This window comes from Schistocerca gregaria, chromosome 5 (assembly GCF_023897955.1).
Source record: "Schistocerca gregaria isolate iqSchGreg1 chromosome 5, iqSchGreg1.2, whole genome shotgun sequence".
Classification (NCBI taxonomy): domain Eukaryota; kingdom Metazoa; phylum Arthropoda; class Insecta; order Orthoptera; family Acrididae; genus Schistocerca; species Schistocerca gregaria.
This window is the reverse complement of record NC_064924.1, coordinates 94,355,360-94,373,873: the sequence shown is the minus strand read 5'-3', so window position 1 is coordinate 94,373,873 and position 18,514 is coordinate 94,355,360. Positions and strand designations below refer to the sequence as shown.

General features: G+C 45.1%; 1 protein-coding gene across 1 annotated transcript in view; it reads left to right on the top strand.

Annotated features, from left to right (window-relative positions):
• Nucleotides 1-17,744, top strand: part of LOC126273239 (O-acyltransferase like protein-like) — a 245,407-nt gene extending 227,663 nt beyond the window's left edge. The window contains exons 12-13 of the mRNA XM_049976783.1: nucleotides 2,346-2,488; nucleotides 17,571-17,744. Coding sequence (XP_049832740.1) covers nucleotides 2,346-2,488; nucleotides 17,571-17,744 — 317 coding nt within the window. The remainder of the gene's footprint in view (nucleotides 1-2,345; nucleotides 2,489-17,570) is intronic.
• Nucleotides 17,745-18,514: the final 770 nt, after the last annotated feature.

Genomic DNA, 18,514 nt, shown 5'->3' with positions numbered 1-18,514 from the left:
GTTGGTGACTGAAATTTCGTAAAAAGGTCTCGCCGCGACGAAAAACGTCTATGCTTTAATGACTTCCATCCCAACTCGTGTATCATATCTGCCACACTCTCTCCCCTATAACGTGATAATACAAAACGAGCTACCCTTTTTTGCACCCTTTCGATGCCCTCCGTCAATCCCACCTGGTAAGGATCCCACACTGCGCAGCAATATTCTAACAGAGGACGAACGAGTGTAGTGTAAGCTGTCTCTTTAGTGGACTTGTTGCATCTTCTAAGTGTCCTGCCAATGAAACGCAACCTTTGGCTCTCCTTCCCGACAATATTATCTATGTGGTCCTTCCAACTGAAGTTGTTCGTAATTTTAACACCCAGGTACTTAGTTGAATTGACAGCCTTGAGAATTGTACTATTTATCGAGTAATCGAATTCCAACGAATTTCTTTTGGAACTCATGTGGATCATCTCACACTTTTCGTTATTTAGCGTCAACTGCCACCTGACACACCATACAGCAATCTTTTCTAAATCGCTTTGCAACTGATACTGGTCTTCGGATGACCTTACTAGACGGTAAATTACAGCATCATCTGCGAACAGTCTAAGAGAACTGCTCAGATTGTCACCCAGGTCATTTATATAGATCAGGAACAGTAGAGGTCCCAGGACGCTTCCCTGGGGAACACCTGATATCACTTCAGTTTTACTCGATGATTTGCCGTCTATTACTACGAACTGCGACCTTCCTGACAGGAGATCACGAATCCAGTCGCACAACTGAGACGATACCCCATAGCTCCGCAGCTTGATTAGAAGTCGGCAGCAGATATTCACGGCACAGTGCCAGCAGCCTTGGCCATTGCTTCAAATGGGTATACTACGAGAGAACACCGAACTATCTCAAAAATGAGGGCGCACTTGAATGACTGTCCAAGTTCAATAAATTGATAAAGAACTGCTTATCTTCGCTTTGTTTCTCTACGGCCGTCCGCTATGACACTCCTGTCTCCAAGCCATCGAAAAGAACCCAAGGCGTCCAAATTGGGGGTCGAGCACATCGTTACAAAGAATAATATGGCTCCCACCATCCAGTAGCGATTATTCTCACCCCCGATCACCAGATGTTAGGAGAAGGGGTCCTGCCAGACTAAAAGGAATAGAGGAAAATTATAATGCCAGGGGAGAGGCAGAAGCAGCAGAATGGGTCAGTGAGGAAAACTCAGCGACTTTGGAGTAATCACTGGATGTCACTTGAGTAATGAATCCACCAGACATGTCAACCTTTAGGAAGCCACCTGTTGGTGACCTAAACGTGAAGGAATAACCACAGGTAAATGAAGACAGACTGGCCTCTTGTACTGTTGAACAGGGACCGTCGAGCACCGCATGAGGCGGTTATAAAAATCGCGTGAAATCAGTGGATCGAAAAACTGGTGGTTTCGAAAGTGCTACCAACAACCCAGCTAGGACAGCAACTGTGATGGAAAGTTAAAAAGAGTAGGATAAAATTGTCGAGCAGCACCTCATAAGCTACATATTTCTGTTGTCAATGCTAAGCAACACTTCAGGTGGTGTAAACAGCGACTCCACTGGACAGTATATGACTAAAAATGATGGATTTGGAGTGTTGAATCACGTTACAGACTGTGGGGATGCGATGGAATGATTTCGGTGTGGTCGATGTCTGGAGAACTGTATGTGCTGTCGTTTGTAGAGCTACCACCGAAGTACAGAGGAGGTGCTATTACGGAGTGGGATTGTTTTTCGTGCTTAGTGCGTGGTTCCCACATCTAGCTTAGGAAAACGCTCATACCGGAAGAAGATGAGAGCATTGCACAGCATATTGTACTTCGTACAGTAGTGGAACAGTTCGGAGATGATGTTTATTTGTGTAAGCATGACAATGCACCCTGTCATAAACGCGCCTGTAAGACAATTGTTTACAGACTGTAACATTCCTGGAGCGGTCTGCCCAGAGTCGCGGTCTGCGTCCAATGGAATATCTTTGGGATGAAATATAACGCTGACTTTGCTCGAGACTGCAGTGCCCAAAATCGCTACCTTCTCTGGTTTCGGTTCTTGAGCAAGAATGGGTTACCATTCTTTCACACACATTCAGACATCACACTGGAAGTGACTCTGACAGTGTTCAAGCCACCATAGATGTGAAAGTGGACACTGCTCATATTAATGTCCGTTAATAGGGGTCTGAATAGTTTTGATCAGATGATGCATAGGTAGTGAATGGAACGAAGCTCAGTTTTTGAGGAAGGGTTCAAAAATCAGCTTTCCAGTTAGAGCGTCTCAGCAGTTTATTAACTCTTTTAAAATGCGTACTCCTAACACGTGTTGCAGGTTGGATCGGCACGGCGCTGGAGGCTTCGGTGCTGCGGCCGTGGTCGCGCCTCTGCTACTCGGTGTACCTGACCCATCTGGCAGTGCTGCTGGTGCAGCAGGGATCCATGCGAGTCCCGCCAGCGCTGGATAAGGCCGCCTTCGTGAGTACCAACCTCATCATCAGGAACAGCGCATCCGGCTGCCTGGCACCCGAAAACTAGGCACATATCTTCCCCAAATGTGGCTGTCTACACAATGGTATAAAGGAACATTAAAGGCTAGGATTATGTACTTCATTAACATTGAATGGTCCAATTCGCGACCACAAGCCATCCACACTAGGACGGATGTCCATCTGGATTGTAAGTTGACTCTTACTTTCAGATATGCAATCATAATCCATTATGACTGGGGCGTGGGATGAATGTAAGTCACATATTTTTGTTTAGTACAAGGGTCACTCCAAAAGAAATGCACACTATTTTTGTAAAAGCACAGTTTTTATTCTGCATGTGTGAAAGTTTTACAGTTTGTAGATACATCTTTCCCTCTTGTTTTGAAACTTATTTCAACCTGTTCCCGTGAGTGGTGCTGTCACAGCATGTCTTCAGTATGGCTGCTACACTTGACGTTCGTCAGAAGCAACGTGCTGTCGCAGAATTCCTGTGCTGTGAAAACGAGACAGTGGGAAACATCCACAAGAGGTTGAAAAAGGCGTATGGAGATGCTGTTGTCGATCGCAGTACAGTTAGTCGGTGGGCAAGCAGGTAACGTGATGAAAGCGGGGACGGCAATATTGAGGATTGTCCTCACAGAGGCAGGCCTCGTACTGCACACACTCCAGACAATTTGCAGAGAGTTAACGAATTGGTGACTGCTGACAGACGCATCACAGTGAACGAATTGTCACGCTACGTTGGGATAGGGGAAGGAAGTGTTTGTAGAATACTGAAAGTGTTGGCGTTAAAAAAGGGTTCCCAGGATGTTGACTGTGGCTCACAAAGAAACAAGAAAAATGGTATGCAGCGAACTTTTGGAACAGTACGAGACCGGTGGAGATGAATTTCGTGGAAGAATTGTGACAGGTGATGAAACATGGCTCCATCATTTTTCATCAGAGACGATGAGGCAATCAGTGGAGTGGTATCATGCAAATTCACCCAAGAAAAAAAAATTCAAAACCACACCTTCTGCTGGAAAAGTTACAGCTACAATGTTTTTCGATTCCGAAGGACTCTTGCTTGTGGACATCATGCCAAGTGGAACCACCATAAATTCTGATGCATATGTGACGATACTGAAGAAACTTCAAGCTCGACTGAGTCGTGTTCGACCACATCGGCAAAAGCAGTATGTTTTGCTGTTGCACGACAATGCACGGGCACATGTCAGTCAAAAAACCATGGACGCGATCACAAAACTCGGATGGACAACACTGAAACACCCGCCTCACAGCCCTGACCTGCCTCCATGTGACTATCATTTCTTTGGGAAACTGAAAGATTCTCTTCGTTGAACAAGGTTTGAAGATGATGACTCCCTTCTGCAAGCTGTCAAACAGTGGCTCAACAGGTTGGTCCAGAATTTTACTGTGCTGGTATACAGGCATGGTTCCAAGATGGCGTAAGGCAGTTGAGAGGAATGGAAACTATGTGGAGAAATGAAAATATTGTTCCTAAAGGATGTATCTACACACTGTAAAAATTTCAAACACGTAGAATAAAAGACGGATTTTTTTAAAAAGATTGTGTATTTCTTTTGGAGTGACCCTCGTAGTTATTTACAGTCCTCCAACATCACCAATGGGGCAGGCTGGTAGTCCCCCTGTTGGTGCTCTTCAGCAAATGATTTTTATAAAATTGTTTGGATTAAAATAAAACACTTGTTGAGTTTAAAATACAGATGATGATGTTTATGGAGAAGATGATACTGATATTGTGTATATTCTAAAAATTTGTAAGTATGATGTGTTGTGCGCTTGTTGTAACTGTAAGTGGGGATTGGGGTGTGGAAGGTGTTGGAGACGATGTTGGATGGAAAAGGACGAGGAATGTTTTTGTGGGAAGGAGCTGATAGTAGGCACGCAGGAGTTGGGCAGGAGTGGGATGCCAGCTGGGCAAGAATAGGGCAGCTTCGAGCCTTCATTTTGGATGGGATGAATAGGACAAGGCAGGTTCTGCTAGGAAGGAATGGTACATTTCAGGGATATATTCACAGTCTGCGAGGGACAGACGAGTGAAATTCGATTGGAAAAAGAAATGGAGTGCATGTACATGGAAAGAAGGTAGGATATGTTGATACAGCTCCCGCATTTTGTGATACTATATCCGTTTTGCACTCTGGTGTGCAAAACTTAAGAACGAAACTAAGTTTTGCCTGATCCATCACTGCCAAGTAACATAGCTCAATCAAACTTGGACCATAGACAGGAACAAATACTACAGTTTAGCACAGAAGGTAACTGAAAGAAATATGCAATGAGACGAATAGAAATTACACTTTTATTCAAACACAGTGGTTTCAGTGAATTGACCGCGGTTTATGATAGACCCACGGACATTTAAAAAGGCGGAACATGGTTCTAAATACACTACTGGGCATTAAAATTGCTACAACAAGAAGAAAAGGAGATGATCAACGGGTATTCATTGGAGAAAAATATTATACTAGAACTGACATGTGATTACATTTTCACGCAATTTGGGTGCATAGATCCTGAGAAATCAGTACTCAGAACAACCAACTCTGGCTGTAAGAACGGCCTTGATACGCCTGCACATTGAGTCAAACAGAGCTTGGATGGCCTGTACAGGTACAGCTGCCCATGCAGCTTCAACACGGTACCACAGTTCATCAAGAGTAGTGACTTGCGTATTGTGACTAGCCAGTTGCTCGGCCACCATTGACCGGACGTTTTCAGTTGATGAGAGATCTGGAGAATCTGCTGGCCAGGGCAGCAGTCGAACATTTTCTGTATCCAAAAAGGCCCGTACAGGACCTGCAACATGCGGTCGTACATTATCCTGCTGAAATGTAGGTTTTCGCAGTGTCGAATGAAGGGTAGATCCAAGGGTTGTAAAACATCTGAAATGTAACGTCCACTGTTCAAAATGCCGTCAATGCGAACAAGAGGTGACCGAGACATGTAACCATTGGCACCCCATACCATCACGCCGGGTGATACGCCAGTATCGCGATGACGAATAGACACTTCCAATGAGTGTTCACCGCGATGTCGCCAAACACGGATGCGACCATCATGATGCTGTAAACAGAACCTGGATTCATCCGAAAAAATGACGTTTTGCCATTCGTGCACCCAGGTTCGTCGTTGAGTACACCATCGCAGGCGCTCCTGTCAGTGATGCAGCGTCAAGGGTAACCGCAGCCAGGGTCTCCGACCTGATAGTCCATGGTGCAGATGGTTGTTGTCTTGTAAACGTCCCCATCTGTTGACTCAGGGATCGAGACATGGCTCCACGATCCGTTACAGCCATGCGGATAAGATGCCTGTCATCTCGATTGCAAGTGATACGAGGCTGTTGGGATCCAGCATGGCGTTTCGTATTACCCTCCTGGACCCACCGATTTCATATTCTGCTAACAGTCATTGGATCTCGTCCAACGGAAGCAGCAATGTCGCGATACGATAAACCGCAATCGCGATAGGCTACAATGTGACCTTTATCAAAGTCGGAAACGTGATGGTACGCATTACTCCTCCCTACACGAGGCATCACAACAACGGTTCACCAGGCAACGCCGATCAACAGCTGTTTGCGTATGAGAAATCGGTTGGAAACTATCCTCATCTCAGCACGTTGTTGGTGTCGCCACCGGCGCCTACCTTGTGTGAATGCTCTGAAAAGCTAATCATTTGCATACCACAACATCTTCTTCCTGTCGGTTAAATTTCGCGTCTGTAGCATATCATCTTCGTGGTGTAGCAATTTTAATCGCCAGTAGTGTACTTCGTTAATACTGAGTGGTTCAATTCGACACTACAAGCCATCCACGCCTGGACTGATGTCCATCTAGATTGTAAGTTGACTCTTGCTTTGATATATGCAATCATAATCCATTGTGGCTGGGGCGTGGAACGAATGTAAGTCACATATTTTTATTTAATCGTTATTTACATTCCTCCAACATCACCAATGGGGCAGGCTGGTAGTGGCCATGTTGGTGCTCCTCAGCAACTGATTTTTATAAAATTGTTTGGATTAAAATAAAACAATTGTTGAGTTTAAAACACAGATGATGTTTATTAAGAAGGTGATATTGATGTTGAGTATATTCTAAATCTTTATGAGGAACATGTGTTGTGGGCTCCTTGTTTCTATGAGTGGGGTTGGGTGGGTTCAAAATGGTTCAAATGGCTCTGAGCGCTATGGGACTTTACATCTGAGGTCATCAGTACCCTAGAACTTAGAACTACTTAAACCTAACTACCCTAAGGAGGTCAAACACATCCATGCCTGAGGCAGGATTCGAACCTGCGACCATAGCGTGGGGTTGTGGTGTGGAAGGTGTTTGGGAGGTAATTGTATGGAAAAGAATGAGGGATGTTTTTGTGGGAAGGAACTGATAATTGGCATGCAGGCGTCGGACAGGAGTGGGATGCCAGCTGGGCAAGAAAAGGGCAGCTTCGAGCCCTTATTTGGGATGGGATGAATAGCACAAGGCAGGTTCTGCTAGGAAGGAATGGTACATTTCAGGGATATATTCACAGTCTGAGAGGGATGGGCGAGTGAAATTCGATTGGAAAAAGAAATGGAGTGCATGTACATGGAAAGAAGGTGCGAGGTGCGATATGTTGATAGAGCCCTCGCGTTTTGTGATAAAATATCTGTTTTACACTCTGGTGTGCAAAACTTGAAAACGAAACTAAGTTTTGCCTGATCCATCACTACCAAGTAACACAGCTCAATCAAACTTGGACCATAGATAGAAAGAACTGGTACAGAGTAGCACAGCACGTAACTGAAAGAAATATGGAGTGAGGCGAATAGTAATGGCACTTTTATTCAAATACAGTAATTTCACTGAAGTTACCGCGATTTACGATGGTCTTCTGGACATTAAAAAAGGCGGAACATGGTTCTAAATGGGGTATGTGATCCCCACGGACGACACTGCTTTCTCTGCCTTGTGTTCCCATACTGGCCACAAGGTTGGCAAGCAGTTCTCCACCAGCGCGGCTGACAAATGGTGGATAGTCGCTGGAGCATGTGGACATGCTACAATACGCCTCTCCAACGCACCCCAGACGTGCTCGATGGAATTTAAGTTGGGGGAACGGGCAGGCCGGTCCGCTGAATGTCCTCTCGTTCCAAGAGCCTCTCTACCTGCGCAGTTTCTTCCGGTCGCTCATTGTCGTCCACAGAATGAAAGGAAAGAATTCACCTCGGAAAAGACGCACATGGGGAAGGAGTACAGTGTCATAATGACGCTGAACAATGATACACCCATGCAAAAATATACCTCTCCACACCAAAACGATCATGTTCGACAATGGTGGATTCAAATGGTTCAAATGGCTCTAAGCACTATGGGACTTAACATCTGAGGTCATCAGTCACCTAGACTCAGAACCACATAAACCTAACTTAACATAAGGACATCACACATATCCATGCCCGAGGCAGGATTCGAACCTGCGACCATAGCAGCAGCGCGGTTCCGGACTGAGGCACCTAGAACCGTTCGGCCACAAGGTTCGGCGATAATGCCGGAAGTGCCCTCACATGGCGACAGATCGGAACACGTAATGTGCACAGGAACATTGTCGAACATGATTGTTTTGTTAATCTAAGTGTTACAGTGTGAGGGGCATATATTTCCATGGACGTATGGACCTCCAAATCTTTGAACACAGCACACACACACTGTATTTCCTCCCCATGTGCATCTTCTTGGGAGTGCACTCGGTCATGACTTTGTTCTTATAGACAGTATAATTACTATCTTTGAATGAAAGTGACATTTCTTTTCTTCTCATTGAATATTTGTTTCAGTAACCTTCAGTAACTGGATTGAAAACAATACAAATGTCCAGTCACACAACTTCGTACGATTATCATTTACCCCTTTTGTTGGGTAGCCATTAATGATGCTTACCCTTGCCGGTGATATTCGGTTTTTCGTTACCTTTATGTCCATTCTAGTACTGTAGTAAATATCAATAAAGATCGAACGAGCATACTCTTTCCTTATTTTTCATTGTGAGTAAACATCTGTATTGTTCCAGTCCATTTATTAACAGTGTAAACAGCAAGAAGTACAGCATTTGTTGCATCGCAATTCGTCAATCACATCGCTATTACAAGGAACGTGGGATTCATGCTTGAATCTCTGGGTGTGCAGTAGCAGTGCGTTTTGTTTATTTCATGCGTCAACTTCACTTTGCAATTTCTCTGGATGTAACTGATGTATTGCGATGGAACCAACGCCATTCTTTTTGTGATTTTTCATATTATTGATTGCATAAGAAATAATATGGAGCGTCCATCTTAAAAAAGTTTTTGTTGAAACTAATATTTACTTTATATTTACTTACGTTTTAGAATGTCTCATAGTATTTACTTTCATGAGCCCATGCCGTACATTCATACTCGTTTCAAGTATCTGTACATATTTGCACTGAAACGTTTAAGTGGGCCGCCCTGTACATAAATATCTTTGTGACATGTCGGGTATGTTCTGAGGGGTTTACTTAAATAATGTCGAAACTAAGGCTCAATCGACAGCGGTAACGTTCTGTGAAGGCCATACTTGTGCGAAACAGTTCCTGGCTTTTGAACTGTGATAATGGACCTGGCCTCTCTTAGATAGCTGTTGGTGAATTTTTGGTCAGAGATAAAACCTTAATGATGCCTCTGCCTTCATATTCCTCAGACATGATAACACGTGACTTTTCTTATTTTCAAGAAACATAAAAAAAATTAATAGGCCGTCGTTTTGGAGGTATGGATGAGGTTAAAAGTGCATCGCTGAGAGAGTCGAAAGCTGTTTCAAAAATCTAGTTCGAGAAATGTTTTGCAATTGGAGAATGCGCCTTCGTGACTGACTATTATCGATCAGTGACTATTCTGAAGGGGATTATTTTGATGCAGAGAAATAATGAAAATTCTTTCCACGGAGAAATAATTCTCCTTTTTTTTTTTGGCTCAATGGTTCAAATGGCTCTTAGCACTATGGGACTTAACATCTCAGTGCATCAGTCCCCTAGAACTTAAAAGTACTTAAACCTAAGGACATCACACACATCCATGCCCGAGGCAGGACTCGAACCTGCCACCGTAGCGGTCGCGCGGTTCCAGACTACATCTGCATCTACATGATATCTGTGCAACTCACATTTAAGTGCTTGGCAGAGGGTTCATCGAACAACAATCATACTATCTCTCTACCATTCCACTCCCTAACAGCGCGCGGGAAAAAAGAACACCTAAACCTTTCTGTTCGAGCTCTGATTTCTCTTATTTTATTTTGATGATCATTCCTACCTATGTAGGCTGGGCTCAACAAAATATTTTCGCATTCGAAAGAGAAAGTTGGTGACTGAAATTTCGTAAATAATCTCGCCGCGACGAAAAACGTCTTTGCTTTAATGACTTCCATCCCATCTCGCGTATCATATCTGTCACACTCTCTCCTCTATTACGTGATTGTACAAAACGAGCTGTCCTTCTTTGCACCCTTTCGATGTCCTCCGTCAATCCCACCTGGTAAGGATCCCACACCCCGCAGCAATATTCTAAGAGAGGACGAACGAGTGTAGTGCAAGCTGTCTCTTTAGTGGACTTGTTGCATCTTCTAAGTGTCCTGCCAATGAAACGCAAACTTTGGCTCACCTTCCCCACAATATTATCTATGTGGTCTTTCCAACAGAAGTTTTTCGTAATTTTAACACTCAGGTACTTAGTTGAATTGACAGCCTTGAGAATTGTACTATTTTTAGAGTAATCGAATTCCAAAGAATTTCTCTTGGAACTCATGTGGATCACCTCACACTTTTCGTTATTTAGCGTCAACTGCCACCTGACACACCATACAGCAATCTTTTCTAAATCGCTTTGCAACTGACACTGGTCTTCGGATGACCTTACTAGACGGTAAATTACAGCATCATCTGCGAACAACCTAAGAGAACTGCTCAGATTGTCACCCAGGTCATTTATATAGATCAGGAGCAGCAGAGGTCCCAGGACGCTTTCCTGGGGAACACCTGATATCACTTCAGTTTTACTCGATGATTTGCCGTCTATTACTACGAACTGCGACCTTCCTGACAGGAAATCACGAATCCAGTTGAACAACTGAGACGATACCCCATAGGCCTGCAGCTTGATTAGAAGTCGCTTGTGAGGAACGGTGTCAAAAGCTTTCCGGAAATCGAGAAATACGGAATCAGCTTGAGATCCCCTGTCGATATCGGCCATTACTTCGTGCGAATAAAGAGCTAGCTGCATTGCACAAGAACGATGTTTTCTGAAACCATGCTGATTACGTATCAATAGATCGTTCCCTTCGAGGTGATTCATAATGTTTGAATACAGTATGTGCTCCAAAACTCTACTGCAAACCGACGTCAATGATATAGGTCTGTAGTTCGATGGATTAGTCCTACTACCCTTCTTAAACACTGGTGCGACCTGCGCAATTTTCCAATCTGTAGGTACAGATGTATCGGTGAGCGAGCGGTTGTATATGATTTCTAAGTAGAAAGCTATTGTTTCAGCGCAATCTGAAAGGAACCTAATCGGTATGTAATCTGGACCTGAAGACGTGCCCGTATCAAGCGATTTTAGTTGCTTCGCAACCCCTAAGGTATCTACTTCTAAGAAACTCATGCTAGCAGTTGTTCGTGTTTCAAATTCTGGAATATTCCATTCGTCTTTCCTGGTGAAGGAATTTCGGAAAACTGCGTTCACTAACTCCGCTTTAGCGGCACAGTCGTCGGTAACAGTACCATCGGCACTGCGCAGCGAAGGTATTGACTGCGTCTTGCCGCTTGGGTACTTTACATGCGACCAGAATTTCTTCTGATTTTCCACCAAATTTCGAGACAATGTTTCGTTGTGGAACCTATTAAAGGCATCTCGCATTGAAGTCCGTGACATATTTCGCGCGTATGTAAATTTTAGCCAATCTTCGGGATTTCGCGTTCTTCTGAACTTCGCATGCTTTTTCCGTTGGCTCTGCAACAGCGTTCGGACCTGTTTTGTGTACGGTGGGGGATCAGTTCCATCTCTTACCAATTTATGAGGTATGAGTTTCTCAATTGCTGTTGCTACTATGTCACTGAATTTGAGCCACATCTCGTCTACATTTTGCATAGTCAGTTCGGAAGGAATGGAGATTGTCTCTTAGGAAGGCTTCTAGTGACACTTTATCCGCTTTTTTAAATAAAATTATTTTGCGTTTGGTTCTGGTGGATTTGGAGGAAACGGTATTGAGCCTAGCTACAACGACCTTGTGATCACTAATCCCTGTATCAGTCATGATGCTCTCTATTAGCTCTGGATTGTTTGTGGCCAAGAGGTCAAGTGTGTTTTCGCGTGGGTTCGTGAACTAACTGCTCGAAATAATTTTCGGAGAAAGCATTTAGGACAATCTCGGAAGATGTTTTCTGCCTACCACCTGTTTTGAACAAGTATTTTTGCCAACATATCGAGGGAAGGTTGAAGTCCCCACCAATTTTAACCGTATGAGTGGGGTATTTATTTGTTACGAGACTCAAATTTTCTCTGAACTGTTCAGCAACTATATCATCGGAGTCTGGGGGTCGGTAGAAGGAGCCAATTATTAACTTAGTTCGGCTGTTAAGTGTAACCTCCACCCATACCAATTCGCACGGAGTATCTACTTCGACTTCACTACAAGATAAACCACTACTGACAGGCACAAACACTCCACCACCAATTCTGCCTAATCTGTCTTTCCTGAACACCGTCTGAGACTTCGTAAAAATTTCTGCAGAACTTATTTCAGGCTTTCGCCAGCTTTCTGTACCTATAACGATTTCAGCTTCTGTGCTTTCTATTAGCGCTTGAAGCTCAGGGACTTTCCCAGCACAACTACAACAATTTACAACTGTTTCTTGGTGCAAGCACGTCCTGTATTTGCCATGCACCCTTTGAGGTTGCAGCCCACCCCGTACTTTCCCGAGGCCTTCTAACCCAAAAAATCGCCCAGTCCACGCCACACAGCCTCCGCTACCCGTGTAGCCTCCAGCTGAGTGTAGTGAACTCCTGACATATTCAGCGGAACCCGAAATCCCACCACCCTATGGCGCAAGCCAAGGAATCTGCAGCCAACACGGTCGCAAAACCGTCTGAGCCTCTGATTCAGACCCTCCACCAGGCTCCGCACCAAAGGTCCGCAGTCGGTTCTGTCAACAATGCTGCAGATGGTGAGCTCTGCCTTCATCTCGTAAGCAAGACAGGCAGCCTTCACCAAATCAGGTAGCCGCTGGAATCCAGAGAGAATTTCCTCAGATACAAACCAACACACGTCATTAGTGCCGACATGTGCCACCACCTGCAGCTGGCTGCACCCTGTGCTCTTCATGGCATCAGGAATGACTCCACCCGGAATGCACACGGAGTGCACACTGGATTTCTTCCCCTCCTTATCCGCCAGATTCCTAAGGGGCCCCATTATGCTCCTAACATTGGAGCTCCCAACTACCAGTAAGCCCACCCTCTGCGATTTCCCTGACCTTGAAGGCTGAGAATCATCTTCTGAAACAGGGCAGACAGTTGCATCTGGCTCAGCCATGGACAGTACCTGAAACCTGTTTGTCAGACGCACCAGGAGGGCTTTCTGATCAGCCTCCGGGGACGCCTTTCGCTGCCTGCCACGCCTTGGAACGACCTCCCAGTCAACCACAGGCGAGGGCTCAGCCCCACTGCGGGCAGCAACCGGGGCAACCACAGCAGCAGACCGATCTGGGGACAGACGGGACGAGGTTGACATCCCCGTGATACCCAAGTCCGGCTCCCCACAGTGGTGCCCATTGGCAACACCCTCAAGCTGTGCGACCACCGTCAGTGCCGCCTGCAGCTGTGAGCGAAGGGATGCCAACTCAGCCCTCATCTGAACACAGCAATCACAGTCCCTGTCCATTCTAATCGATGTTGAACAGCAGTTACTGAAACATGAGTCCGTGCCTAGATAACGCAAGGGAAATAGGCAAGGAATGTATGTACTAACCTGTACAAATGCCTAACGACTGCGCTACAATCTGCCTGAATTTACGATTACAGTAACTAAAACTCGAAATTACGCCTCCTATACGAAACTCACACTTAATTTAAGTAAGAATCTACGAAGTAAATACAGAAAAGAAGCTGTATACGTATCTTTCTGTACTGTCGATATGCACCTAGATCCGCTCGGGCACACCGGCCGGCGTTCATTTTTTTGACAAAAATCCTACGATGGTGAAAGGACAAGACTACTAACACCAGAGGTCGCGCAAAATAACTTGGCCCATGTGCAGGAAAGCTTTTTCGTCCTGAGCACTGTGCGCTTCCATCCCTTGGTTTAGAAGAGGCGGCCACCTAATTTAACTCTCGCTTTCTGCCCTGCACTCTTCGAACATTCCCTTTGCTATCTCCTTTCCACATGACGTGACAACATAGTCATGTAAGGTGTAAGGAATATTTCTTCGAAATGAGCCACATTTGATTATATTCAATAGCATAAATTTTATGTCAGAAGAGACGAACAAAGTAGCAAAAATCTCATTAAAAATTATGTTTGAGATAGTTGTAGAGTTCCAGCTATTTCAGTCGCACAATAAAGAAGGAGGGGGAATGCTTAGTTACAAGTACTTGGAATTTCAGGATAGAAGGAGTAGCTCATTTTATGTTTAGGTAAGACTGAAAACAGTTTTTCAGGGGACGTCCACAACGCACAAGTTCTGTATTTTACATTCTCAGTATCATAGTAAGCCACAATATGTGCTACACTACTTTGTTTCCTGCTTTTTTGTTTTATGAGAGTACCTTCTGGCAGCATGTAGGCGGACTTGTTTTGACTCATCCTTTGTTTGTGCGACCATTTCTTGTTCAGTACTCTACAGATAAAGTGTTGATTTGGAATGTCTAGATTTAACAAATTGTTTATCATGCTGACATAACTCATAATATAGTCGTTTGTTGGTTAGCTGGCTGTTGCGTATAATTTACAGCAGTGGACAGAAACATAGAAACATCAGAAACATAACATATTACGATGCCCAATACTGTGCAGAAAAACCTTTGTCATTCAAAACAGCTTCCAGTCGTTTCGGAATGGATAAATACGTGCCATGTACGGTTTACAAGGGAATGTCATACCAGGCCAGAACGGATAAATACATGTCTTGTACAGTTTGTAAGGGAATCTCATATCATTCTTTTTGCAAAATATTTTCAAGTCAGGGAACGATGATGGAGGTGGATAACGATCACACACATCTCCCTCCAAAGTAGAAAACAAGCGTTCAATAAGATTGAGGGCTGATGACTGTGGTGACCAGGGAAGATGCAAGAATTCACGCTCTTGCCCACAAGACCAGTCCTGTGAGCTGCTCGAACAGGGGCCTTGTCCTCTTGAAATACAGCATCACAAATGGCGAACAAACGTTGTACTATGGGAAGCACTTGATCTGCGAAAATGACCACAAAATCCTTAACTGTAACGCAAACTTGCAAAGTAAGAATACAAAGACATGGCTGGCGAAATCATCAGTGCGCCCCCGCCATGTTTCATTCCTGGACGTAACTCGGCCGGAAGCTGGAGACAGTGTGAAACAAGACTTATCTGACCAAATGACTTTCTCCAACAGCTCCTTAGTGCAGATTTCTATGGCTCAGGCGTCACATTTTCATATTATGGGCATTTGCATCATGATGAGTGGTTTGGAATTCCAGCCTGCCCTCCAATTCCCTGATATGGAGCTCCATTTGAGTTGTTTTGGAGCTGACTTGATTCGCAAGAGCAACATTCAATTCACAAGTAACTACTGCAACTTTCGTCACAGTCTTGTTCAATCACCCTCTGTCACGATCACTCATCACACACTTTCTTCCGTTACGTAACTAAAGTCCGCAGCTCGTGGTCGTGTGGTAGCGTTCTCGCTTCCCGCGCCCGGTTTCCCGAATTCGATTCCCGGCGGGGTCAGGGATTTTCTCTGCCTCGTAATGACTCGATGTTGTGTGATGTCCTTAGGTTAGTTAGGTTTAAGTAGTTCTAAGTTCTAGGGGACTGATGACCATAGCTGTTATGTCCCGCAGTGCTCAGAGCCATTTGAACCCATGTAACTAAATGGATGGTGTTTTTCTGTTTTCCCTGTATGAAGCATCAGTCTCTGATAGGGTGCCTCTCGAAATAGCGAGCACTTCGGTTCCCTTTGGTATGGAAGCCCCCGCCATAGGAGTACCAACAGTATGCCCACGTTCGAATTCACTTAGCTCCGACATACCGCAGTCACAGCTAGCTAAACAGAACACTGGTCTGAACACGACTAGTGCTTGCAACATATTGAAAATTCCGCCTGAGCGCTATTCTTGGTCCAGTGCAACAGCAAAACCTGAAGACTTGGCTAGCATTTGCATTTATGCTGAAGCATGCATTTCTCATATTTTCGGTGAGCCTCTGTATGCTACGTATATCTGTGTAAGTAACCTTCAGCTGCTTCTCACCTACTGTGCGGTGGCTGTTTACAGCGGAGCCCCCTCCACTACTGTTGTCCCCACCCCTACCGCGCCATCTGCGCAGGTATGGGCAGAGTCACTCTGAAGCGGCAAAGAAACTGGTAAAGGTATGCATCCTCAAATACAGAGGTAGGTAAACAGGCAGAATACGGCGCAGCCGAGGGCAACGCCTGTATAAGACAAGTGTCTGGCGCAGTTGTTAGATCGCGTATTGCTTCTACAATGGCAAGGTTATCAAGATGTAAGTGAGTTTGAACGCGGCACTACAGTCGGCGCACGAGTTGGGACACAATATCTTTGAGGTAGCGATGAAGTGGTGATTTTCCCATATGACCATTTCATGAGTGTACTGTGAAAATCAGGAATCCTGTAAAACATCAAACTTCTGACATCGCTGAGGCTGGGAAAAGATCCTACAAGAATGGTACCAGTGAAGACTGAAGAAAATCGTGACAGAAGGGCAAACCTTCCACAAATTGTTGCAGATTTAGTGCTGGGCCATCAAAACGTGCCAGAGCGCAAACCATTCAAATGGTTCAAATGGCTTTAAACTCTATGGGACTTAACATCGGAGGTCATCAATCTCCTAGACTTAGAACTACTTAAACCAACTAATCAAGGACATCGCACACATCCATGCCCGAGGCAGGATTCCAACCTGCGACCGTAGCAACAACGCGGTTCCGGACTGAAGCGCCTAGAAACACTTGACCACAGCGGCCAGCGCAAACAATTCAACGAAACATCATCGATATGGGCTTTCAGAGTAGAAGACCCACTCGTCTACCCTTGATCACTGCATTACACAAAGCTTTACGCCTCGCCTGGGCCCATCAGCACCGACTTTGGACTGTTGATGACTGGAAACACGTTGCCTAATCGGACGATTCTCGTCTCAAATTGTCTCGGGCAAATGGACGAGTATGGGTATGGAGACAACCTCATGAATCCATGGCCCCTACATTTGAGCAGGGGATATTTCAAGCTGGTGGAGGTTCTGTAATGGTGTGGGGTGTGTGCAGTTGGAGTGATGTAGGACCACTGATATGTTTAGATACGATTCTGACAGGTGACAGATATGTAAGCATCCTGTCTCATCACCTGCATCCATTCATGTCCATTGCGCATGCCGACGGATATGGACAATTGCAACAGGACAATGCGACACCCCACACGTCCAGAATTGCTACTGAGTGGATCCAGGAACACTCTTATGATTTTAAACACTTCTCTGGCCACCAGCCTCTCCAGACAAGAACATTATTGAACATATCTCGGACGCCTTGCAACGTGCTCTTTAGAAGAGATCATCCTCTCGTATTCTTACTGATGAACAGCCCTGCAGGGCTCATGGAGTCAGTGCCTTCCACCACTACTTTAGACATTAGTCGAGTCCCTGCCAAGTCGTGTTGTGCCACTTCTGTGTCCTCGCGGTTGCCCCACACGTTATAGGCAGTACCAGTTTCTTTTGGCTCTTCGGTGTATTTTGCGCGCTCTACCAGCCTTCACACACCTGACTGGACGGTGCCTGCAGGTGCGCGGCTTGGTGGGGGACCTGGCGGCGTCGTCGCTGGTGTCTGCGGCGCTCTACCTGCTGCTGGAGGCTCCCTGCCTCGGCCTGGGGCGCGCGCTGCTGCGACGCCTCCGGCGACGACCTGCAGCGCCGCGACGCGCCAGCCAGTCCGACACCTGCGTCACGGCCGCCTGAGTGCGCGTCCGGGCGAGCTCTGCACGTCTCCCGACCGACGTTGGCACCTGCCGCTCTTCAGTATCCGCTATCCAGTGTACCTGCACACGTACTGGCAATCTACGCCACTGCTAAGCGAGCACTCGTTGCACAGCCCACTACAAAAATGTGGCACGAAATGCTTTGTCATTTGATTGGAAGAGTCAAACTGCTCCATACGTCTCAAAGGAATAGGTAGCCTCGGTCCCAACCACTAATGTTCTGAATAAAATTTAGATCTGTCTGCATAATTATGCTTCGGTGAACCACTGCTTTTAAGGGGGGGGGGGGGGGGGGTAGGATGTCAAACGGGCCGACTTGGAACAGGAGAGGCATCACAGGACGTTTTAATTTCCAGTGTCTATACTTTTACAAATGAATTCATAGAACTTTATCAGCATCACCAGGAAGGATTCAGGATTCACACTCATTGCAGTGCAAGTTCGAAAACATAACAAAATAATTTTTTTATGTGTGAAATTTCATCATTTTTTTCACTTACTAATGGCTGCATTTGTTGCTATAGGCACATTTTTCTTCCTAAGTTAGAGAGATACATCGATGAATTTTGCACAGCATACATACCATACTTACAGGTGTATGAAACTCTAGAATTTATTTAATTTATGAAAAAACGAATGATCTGTTGTATTTTAAACTTCGTGTTTATAAAAAAACACAAATTTTGTAGTTTATTACCTCAATTTTTACTACAGTTTTTAATAGATTTGGAAAATTCTAGAGTTTCATAC